Source organism: Copadichromis virginalis, linkage group LG11 (assembly GCF_057382275.1).
Source record: "Copadichromis virginalis isolate Kocher_CV1m ecotype Utaka linkage group LG11, C_Virginalis_male_GT1.1, whole genome shotgun sequence".
Lineage (NCBI taxonomy): Eukaryota > Metazoa > Chordata > Actinopteri > Cichliformes > Cichlidae > Copadichromis > Copadichromis virginalis.
This window is the reverse complement of record NC_140628.1, coordinates 2071870-2081878: the sequence shown is the minus strand read 5'-3', so window position 1 is coordinate 2081878 and position 10009 is coordinate 2071870. Positions and strand designations below refer to the sequence as shown.

The window sequence follows — 10009 nt, the reverse complement described above, 5'->3', positions numbered from 1 at the left end:
GTCCCAGGACGGTCCATCGGCGCTGGAGCTGGCCATCCTGGTGTCCCTGAAGAGGCCACACCAGTCTCCAATGGAGCATTTCCTCCTCAGCCTTGTTCCTGCTCTGGAGAGCAGCTGGTCTTTTTTATTCCTGTCTCTCTGTAAATTCTTATATTTTATATATTTATGTTTAATGTTTTTCTGTTTGAGACTTTTAATATTATTTCAAATAAATTTTTATAATGACTAATGTCTCAGTTCTACTACACAGCAAATGTTGGCACACGACTTGACACATGTAGAATTTATTTCATATTATACTAATGACAAAATATACTGATACAGTGGGATGCAGAAGTTTGGGCAACCTTGTTAATAGACATTATTTTCCTGTATAAATTGTTGGTTGTTACAATAAAAAATGTCAGTTAAATATCATACAGGAGACACACACAGTGATATTTGAGAAGTGAAAAGAAGTTTACTGGATTTACAAAAAGTGTGCAATAATTGTTTAAACAAAATCAAGCAGGTGCATAAATTTGGGCACCACAAAAAAGAAATGAAATAAATATTTAGTGTATATCAATGTGTGTGTCTCCTATATGATATATGGGGTGCCTTTGTCTGGACGTGCTTCCCATCCAGAGCTGCACAGCACAGAGGAAAGTTCCAGCGCTCCTGGAGTCCCTCTGTGATGGACCGCCAGTCTCCAGGTGAAGGCGCAGCCATGAAGTCGTCCACTAGACAGTCCCAGATGGCCGTCGCTACCTGGGGGATGATCTGGCTCACCGTGGAAACACCGACTCGAAAACTGAACGCGATGGTCCTGAAGGAGTCCCCGGTGACAAGGAACCTGGACAAAAGTGTTTAAAATGAGTATTATGTGTACTGCAGTTACAAAATACATTATTGAAATTACAAAATTACTAATTACAAAACATAAATCTTACATAAAACATTTTGTAATTATAAGGATAATTACATGATATATATTAGATATAATCTAAAACAGTCTGCGGTGTTTATATACAAATATTCAACTATCCCAGAATTAAACCAGGTCTAAATATAAAGGAGTGAGTATCACTACAAGGTTAACTCAGTGGTCCTAATGCTACAGTTTGATATCAGCAAACCCCGAGCACATACATTGATAGGACACCACAGCCATGCTATCATCGCAAACACTGATAACAGCATAAATCGAATTAAATCGGGACTTGATGAGACCTTCTGAGTATCACTAGAAATATTATAAAGAGTCGTCTCTGTACCACAGTTTGCTATCAGTAAACACCGACAGCATTCACTGTTAGCAGTGTATAACTGGATGGATTAGCATATTAGCACAGGTATCAATAAAGGACTACCGTATTAAACACTTTTACTAACCTCAGGCAGACGGACAGGCGCTCTGCAGGTGGGATTGAGCGCCTGTAGCTGGTGTCTAGGCGGGCGATGCTGGGACCGACGCGGGAAAGCAGGTCCTCAAACTGGCCGACGGTGATAGCGCTGGAATCGGCCGTCATCCAGGCGCAGCTCCTGGAGCAAATGGTGAAACTCACCAAACTGCTCACGCGTCTGGAGGACCTGATGGACCCAGGTACGGCGAGGACATCCTTAACGCTGCTGCTCTGCTCTCCACAGTACATAGAGAAGGGAGACTCTCTCTTCAAGCGCTAGCTTGACAGCTGCCATCTAGCAAAGATACCGTCTGGCACAACTCCCTCCCACATTTCCGGTTCACGCGCGTTTTCTTGGACACGCATTGAGGCGCGAATGTGCACGCGTCAAATTAGGGGTGTTTGGGGCGTTTTGTTCGCGTCCATCGCGTTCAGTGTGAACATGTTATTGGCTTTAGACAATGTAAATTTACCAATACAATAATAATAATGGATTGGATTTATATAGCGCTTTTCAAGGCACCCAAAGCGCTTTACAATACCACTATTCATTCACTCTCACATTTATACACTGGTGGAGGCAGCTACAGTTGTAGCCACAGCTGCCCTGGGGCAGACTGACAGAAGCGAGGCTGCCATATCGCGCCATCGGCCCCTCTGGCCAACACCAGTAGACAAGTAGGGTAAAGTGTCTTGCCCAGGGACACAACGACCAGGACAGAGAGCCCAGGGATCGAACCGGCGACCTTCCGGTTACAGAGGCGATTCCCAACCCCCTGAGCCACGGTCGCCCAGTGCAGTACAATGTTACACAGTACATTTCTATTGTGGTTTTGAGCATGTTGATTAAGCTCCTTGTCCATCTGAACAGGCCGGAAATCCATGACCTAACCTCTGACCTTCACTACTTATTTTGGCGAGAAATATTTACGTTTGGCTTGGCTTACATCAACCAAATTAAAGCCTACGATCAGCTAATTTCACTGAGAACACATATTGTTGGACCACAAGGTAAAGCATGCATTGTCAGAGTTAAAGAGACTGCCACACATGAGCTCAGTGACATGGAAGAAGGCCATTTATTTTTCATTTCAAGCTTTTAATGATGTCAAACACGTCACACGTGATGGGACGATAACTTGGTTCTACTTGCGTCTCTGTTCTGTTGCATTAGTGCTGCGATACTACAAATACAAGTCAAAATATTTTTGTTATGCTTCTTATAATTTTAGGAATCATATGATAAAGGAGCTCACACTGCATCAGTGTGACAGTGACTCATGGTCATTTGAATGAAAACCAGTTAAAATATCTTACAGCATTACAGAAGTGAAATACAATAATGAAAAGGTGATGAGGAACATAATACCTAATAATACCATAATAACATAATTTAATATAATTGAACTAAAAGCCTGTATATCCGGTCGTTAAGTGATGACGTGATGAATCCTACTTCCGGGCCTAAAGTAGTCTGCGTTTAATATGGCTTTTGTGTTGTTAACATGTTTAATGTTTTGTATTTTCTTCTATTTGATCTCAAAAAGCTCCTAAAACAGTCAGTGATCACTGCTGACCTCCCTCGGCTTTTATTACCGCTAATCATTTATTTAAGCTCAGTTTTTAAAACCTTAGGATGTAACTGCAGCCCAGCCCATGCAGCAGTATATGAATGACTAACCTCGTATTGTGGATGGATTATCTCAGTTGTTCTCCTGGCTGAAGTTTGGTCCTTTTACAGCATCCTGCCATGCGATTACATTTGTTCCTGACCACCGAGAACACTCACGTTAACTTTTATCGAGTGGAAAAAAGGTTAGCTTGTTTATATTATGCTAACATAGCTGTGTCGCTAGCGGTCACGTATAGGGTTGCCAACCGTCCCTTAAAAAACGGAATCGTCCCGTATTTAGAAACAAAAGTACACGTCCCGTATTGAGCTAATAAGGGACGCACTTTGTCCCGTAATACAGTGAGAATCAAAAGTAGTCTATAAATGTTAATGGAATTAACGCTTTGTTTGAAAACATAATTCCCAGCCCCTCTCCTGATTTGTGACACATGAGGTGACAGCACACTTATGACAATTCGAGTATAACAATTCAGATTACCGCTCATCTCATTGGTCGAGGAAAGGTCGCTTACGGAGAAAATACCGGAAGACAACAGATGACCACAACAAGAAGCATGGCCAACAGGGGAACAAACGCCGACACTGCGGTGCAAGTCTCGGACGACAGTACACCTAAAGCTGGGCAGACACTGTGCGATTTTTTCAGTCACGTTATTCAGCTCCTGCTCAAACTGCACGATTGACTCGCAGGGGTTAGAAGTTGGTAGGTCACGATGCAGGTCTCACACTATACCGCCCGATGCTCTGATGCGACCTGAGTGCTCACACTGTGCCTCCATAACATGAAGGTTATAACAGAAAATCTGTCGCTCTCTCTGTCTCTCTGTCTTTCACTCACACAGACACACCACCACCATCAACTTTGTTAAATTGCTAATGAAAAACATGATCAGGCAGCTGTGATTGAGCAGCAATGTAAATCCAACTATTTTCACGGTTGTTGTGGTCGTGATAATTTTGTGAGGCCACATCGAAAAGGCTCGGATGAGCTTTCCAAAGTTCTACAAGTTGTGCCTCCATCACTTGTGTCCAGATCACACGCTGCACAGCCGTGCTGCTCAGTCTTTTTCACTGACGTTTACGTGTTTGCGCGTGAGCAGTGTGAGCGGCTGTGGTGACACCCTCACGAGCGATTGATGATTGGGAGCTGGTCGTGAGGTGTTAATCGCTTCTCGTTACCCCACGTATACTACACGATGCACGATGAAGGCCAAAATCGGGCCGATCACCAAATTGGCCGCACGACTCAAAAATCGTCTCAAAATGGGCCAAAAACCGCACAGTGTGAGCCCAGCATTAGAGCAGCAATGTTTGTTCCCCTCAGAGAAAGAAAAAAAAGGCTGCAAAAGTACAGGGAGGAATGGGAAATGGAAAACACCTGGCTGGAAAAGTGCACGATAACACCTTTAAAGCGCACTGCACTGTGTGCCGGCGCACTTTTTCCATAGGCATGCTTCTAGTGGTGGGCACATGAAGAACATGAGGGGTGTGACAGCTCGGGGAACCCTTAACCAATTTCTTGTCCACCAGGCATGGCAGAAGCAGATATGGTATGTAAACACCGGTTTGTTTTTTTAAACCCTCTGGTTAAGGTTAATATGGGCATGTGCAGTGAATATCAGCGCTATGTGGCCAGAAGTGTGATAATATAACTTATTTTGTGTAATAAACAACTGCAAGGATAGATGATTACAACAAATAGATGACTAATACATAAAAGTAATACATAGATGAATAATGATGATGAGTTATGATGCGTAATCATGGGAACAAGCGGGTTTGAAATAATACCTCAGCTGAAGCCAGTTGTACTAAATGCACTAAATGTGCACAGTTACAAGAATATTTTTCGTTCTATTGTTTTCTATTAATTTATATAATTTTAAGTTAAGCAGGACAGAGTTCTTTTAAAGAAAGATTTACTTATATTCTCAAAAGTTAAGCATGACAGGCTTCTGTTTAAGAAAGAGACCTGTTTTACTGTGTTAATGTTGTCATTTTGAGCTAAAAATAAATGGCTAAATGATCATTTGTTTCCCATATGGTCATATCACAAAGAATATGCATCTGCTTAAATCAAATTCAAGTCAAATGGTTAAAAAATAATTTCACACACAAAAAAAGAGCTACAAAATTCACCACACTGTGAAGGGTGAACTGGGTTGCCCGGCCCTGGCCACGAGGTGTCCCTTATTTATTTTTCAGGGAGTTGGCAACCCTAGTCACGTAGCACATCATTATATACCAGCTAGCCCAACTTCAGTAACCCTACAAACGTCACTGCTGTTTAGTTTTCTGTCTTCATTTATGTTGGAAGTGATAGCAGAGCTGTACGTTTGAATTTGTTTCCAAAACCCCGCAGTCAGGACATGCTATATTGTATTTAGATAGAAGCTAGCGAGCTAACTCCCTGCTAACTTCTAACTCCGTTAAATGTCATAAATTCCGTTTTCATGGATGCCTGGATGTTAAACTCAATTGTTACACCTGGTAGAGCAGAACGCTGATCATTTTATTAAAGATGAAAGACTTTAGACAGTTTTTCAACTCTCAGTAATGCCACAGTGATCGTTTGATATATGGACCTGCAGCGGAGTTTAGGCCCAGACACGGCTAGTGACGTCAGACTGAACAACCGGATAGAGTACCTGTAAGACATGGCACCAACTTTCAAATAATGTGATCAACATAAAGAGAAATATTTTGTATTTATTTGTATATTTGCAGTATTTCTTCTCTTAACCTAATATACAGATGTACTGCACAAAGTGGATCTCCTGGGGCATCCCATTCATTTTCTACCACAAGCAGACTAGACTTCAAAGACTGTTCCATCACAGGCATACTGACCTTTTGGCGTACACTCTCCCATACGCACAGTCATCTCCTCCATGGAAATAGGTTTCAGTCCATCCTCAGCACTGGGCTGATCAAGTTCCTCCTGCATGGAAAAGAGTATAAATGTATGACATGGACCATGAGTCATGGTACAGCTGTGTGGCAGGCAGGATGTAGGACCCAAGACACTCAATTGCAGAAATAAACTTAAAGAGGATGCTTTATTGCAGTTGCATAAACTCCACAAAAATAAACCTACAAAAACAAACCAAAACTAGAAACAGGGAAATAGTAACGTAACCTGCAAACCATGGACAGAGATCTCAGGGAGCACGGAAAGAGAAACACAGGGCTACAATACACTGAGGGAAACGAGGGAACAAGACACGGCTGGGAGCAATGAAACATGACGAGACCAGGGTGAAGCAAAACTAGACACACTAGCTGTGTCCCAAAACGTCGGCTGCATCCTCCGGAGGCCGCATTTGAAGGCCGATTACGTCACAGCCAGGCGACGAAGGCTGTCCCAATTCGTCGACTCCTTCAAATGCGGCCGACAAATGCGTCCTTCATTTCCCCGAATTTGAAGGATGGGTCGGGTGTGTCCTTCGTGGCCCACCATATCCCAGAATTCATAGCGCAGCCCAGCCAAATTTCAGCTGCCAACAATGGCGGCCGCTACTGAGTTTTAAAATTAGTCTTATTATTCTTTCTGGGCCACAAAATAAACTTTTAACATATATTCAGGCGAGAATGTAGCTGTGTAAATTACAAATATCTGCTTGGTTTATCAAGACATCACATATTTGCAAAAGTGTGCCGACGTTTTCGGAGACGTCTGTTACCCACCCGCTCGATAGCAAGCCAGGGGGTTCAATGGTCACACAGCCGGCGAGAGCAGCGGACTCCCGGCTTCATCATTTTCAGACCCCGCTCTTTTGCTACTCAGGTTAAACATGATATATAAGTCACTCGGATAACTTAAAAATGTTATTGTTGGGCTTTTTTCTGTGTTTTATTTGTTCCGAAGTAAATCGGTTTGGCTGAGATCAAAGTTATTAGATTAAATAAAACTTTATTAATCCATCGGGTGGGTTCCTCCGGGATTTTCACACAGCTGAATAAACGTCAAACAGAAAACTGATTAAACAGAAGTGTAAGGCGGTCGAGAATTTACGCCAGTGTCCTGTTATATTTTAGATAGCAAGGAGCAGACGGCCGAGTTTATTAAACTCCACCGTCCCAGCGGTGACACAAATCTGAAGGCTAGACCGTCCCATTTCACAGCCTCGCACTTCCGGCCTTCTCGGTCTTTGAAGGACCCGGCCCACGTAGACCACGAAGGCCGGGTTCTCCAAAGGATGCAGCCAACGTTTTGGGACACAGCTCATGACATTAGACAGGGACCATCAAAGTAAAACAGGAAGTATAACACAGAGACTTGACACTGAGGAAAAGGAACACGGAGCATGGAGACAGGAGAGACATAAGACCTGACTGACCAGGAACAATATAATAATAACAATGATAATAATAATAATAATACACTGTGTCACCGACCCATGACCTTGACACCATGTAACAATAACTTTAGGCTTATGAAGTCATTAAAACAGAGATATATAAAGTGACCTCTAATAAATATAAAAAATAAGCAGCAACAACAAAACAGCACATGGACACAGAATGGTGCTACACTTACTGTTAAATACATAGCCCAACACTTTATACTCAGTGTGCAATGATTCCACAGCGCTAGGGAACAGACTCACTAACCAGTGGCAATAACTCACTAACCATGCCCCTCTGGTGCACTTACTTCCACTGATAACATGAGTACAATTCCATCAAAGTATTAAAATGAAATCCCAAAAGTTGAATCTGTTCAGTGGGAGAAACGTTTCGTCACTCATCCAGGTGGCTTCTTCAGTCTCAGCTGACTGCAGGTTTCCAACCTTATAAACAGTACATTTGCATAATGACTGAAACCAGCCCAGAAAATAACTTGCAATCAATTTAGGGTCATTGTTTGAGGTATGAGCCTCCATCTATAAAACATAGAAGTTAAAACCGTCTATGCAGCATGCCATATGGTTTTAATTTGTCATAGTCATCCGTGTACCACAGTGCATGCCCTCTGCAGCTGTACTGACGTCTTCTCAACCTCATTCCACACCTTGTTGCTCAACCAATTTGATTTTGTATCTTATATCTGTGACACCACAAATCCACAGTGAACTGCACAGAACCATATCCAGCTTTGCATCTGTCCATTAGTCAGAATTCTGACCTTAATCTCAGAATTCTGGGAAAGAAAAAAAAGACGCCCACCGTTGTTTCCCCCCAGTGGCCCTAAACAAGGGCGGAGCTTATCAGAGTACTTTTGTTACACTGAGTTTGGAGAATTTTCATCAACACTGGATTATGGTGCTATAATAACTCTGAAAGAGTGAATTTCCTGCAAGATTTGACAGCTTACACTGTACAGAGTCATTTGAATAAAATTAATTTTAACTCTAAATATTTTCACCAACACTGCGGGACGTAAGGAGACATAAGGAGACGTCTTTGCTCAGTTCAGTCAGTGCGTGATGGCGCCTGTGTGCACGGCTGGCCGTCGTCATCTTCACTCCTGTTTCATTTTTTTTCTCTTTTGAACTTTGTATGTTATTAGGGTTTCCCGTGACCAGCTGACCTTCAGATTGATTAATCATCGATGGATTCGCTATGCCGGACAACCGTCCCTCTCGTCCCTACCAGTGGCTTGTTTTCCTGTCCAGTGCTGGATAAGATCCTTTGGAGGCGGTGTCCGACACAGTAACCTAAGCCGAGATTGGGTACATAGCCCCAAGTCCGATAGGAGAAGGATCGTTGAGTGCGAGAGGAACTGACCTGAAAAATAGGATCATGGCCAAGCTTGAAACCTGGATCCCCCGTAGCCGGTTACCAAGATTACGTGAAGTACCCTCAGAAGGTCTGCTAGATGATGTTAATGCAGCACTACGGACAATACCCACAACCACGATTACCGACACTAACAAGCTGATCTACAATACGGCAGCAGTGATCAGTGAGATGCTTGGCTACAAGTTGAACAGCCACAAGGGGCAGTACCCTCCATGGAGAAGGAGGCTAGAGGGCAAGATCAAAGTAGCACGGAGGGAGGTTAGCCAACTAACGGAGTTGCAGAAAGGTGCGACAAAGAAGGTGCATAAGAAATACAGCAAGCTGTCCATACCTGAGGCCTTGGAAACTGCCAAGCAAAGACTCACAGCCTTGGCCAGCCGCTTGAGGAGGTACACCAGAGAGATAGAAGGCAGGAGAATAAACCAGCTGTTCTCCACAGAACCAGCAAAGGTGTACTCTCAGTGGCAAGGGAACAATAATAATAAGAGAACAGCACCACCAAGGCTGGAGACAGAGCAATACTGGAAGAGCATATGGGAGAAGGACGCAACCCATAACGGCAATGCTCAGTGGCTAGTGGATCTGAGGGCAGACCACAGCGACCTCCCTGAACAGGGTCAAGTAACCATCACAGTGGCAGATATCCAAGAAAGGGTCTCCAGTATGAAGAGTTGGACAGCACCAGGGCCCGACATGGTTCACGCCTACTGGCTGAAGAAGCTAACTGCACTCCACGAGCGTCTGGCAGCACAAATGAACCAGCTGCTAGTTAACGAGACACCTGGAATGGCTAACCGAAGGTCGGACGGTCCTGATCCCCAAGGACCCCAAGAAGGGACCGGTCCCCTCCAACTACCGACCAATAACCTGCCTCAGTACTACATGGAAGCTCCTGTCAGGCATCATATCGGCTAAGATGAACAGGCACATGGGTCAATACATGAGCGGGACACAGAAAGGAATTGGCAAGAATACCAGAGGCGCAAAACACCAGCTACTGGTAGACAGAACAGTCAGCCGAGACTGCAAGACCAGACTGACCAACCTGTGCACGGCCTGGATTGATTACAAGAAGGCCTATGACTCAATGCCCCACAGCTGGATACTGGAATGCCTAGAATTGTACAAGATCAATGGGACCCTAAGAGCCTTCAGCAGGAACTCAATGGGGATGTGGAGTACAACACTAGAGGCCAACTCCAAGCCCATAGCACAAGTCACCATCAAGTGCGGGATCTACCAAGGA

At 43.8% G+C, this 10009-nt stretch overlaps 1 protein-coding gene across 1 annotated transcript; it reads right to left on the bottom strand.

Annotated features, from left to right (window-relative positions):
* Nucleotides 1–268: 268 nt before the first annotated feature.
* LOC146697914 (uncharacterized) lies at nt 269–1639 on the bottom strand. The gene is made up of 2 exons (XM_085472620.1): nt 1375–1639; nt 269–835 (listed from the first exon to the last, which is right to left on the bottom strand). Exons 1-2 carry the CDS (start codon nt 1632–1634, stop codon nt 565–567), a joined length of 531 nt encoding a protein of 176 aa, XP_085328746.1. The 5' UTR covers nt 1635–1639; the 3' UTR covers nt 269–564.
* Nucleotides 1640–10009: the final 8370 nt, after the last annotated feature.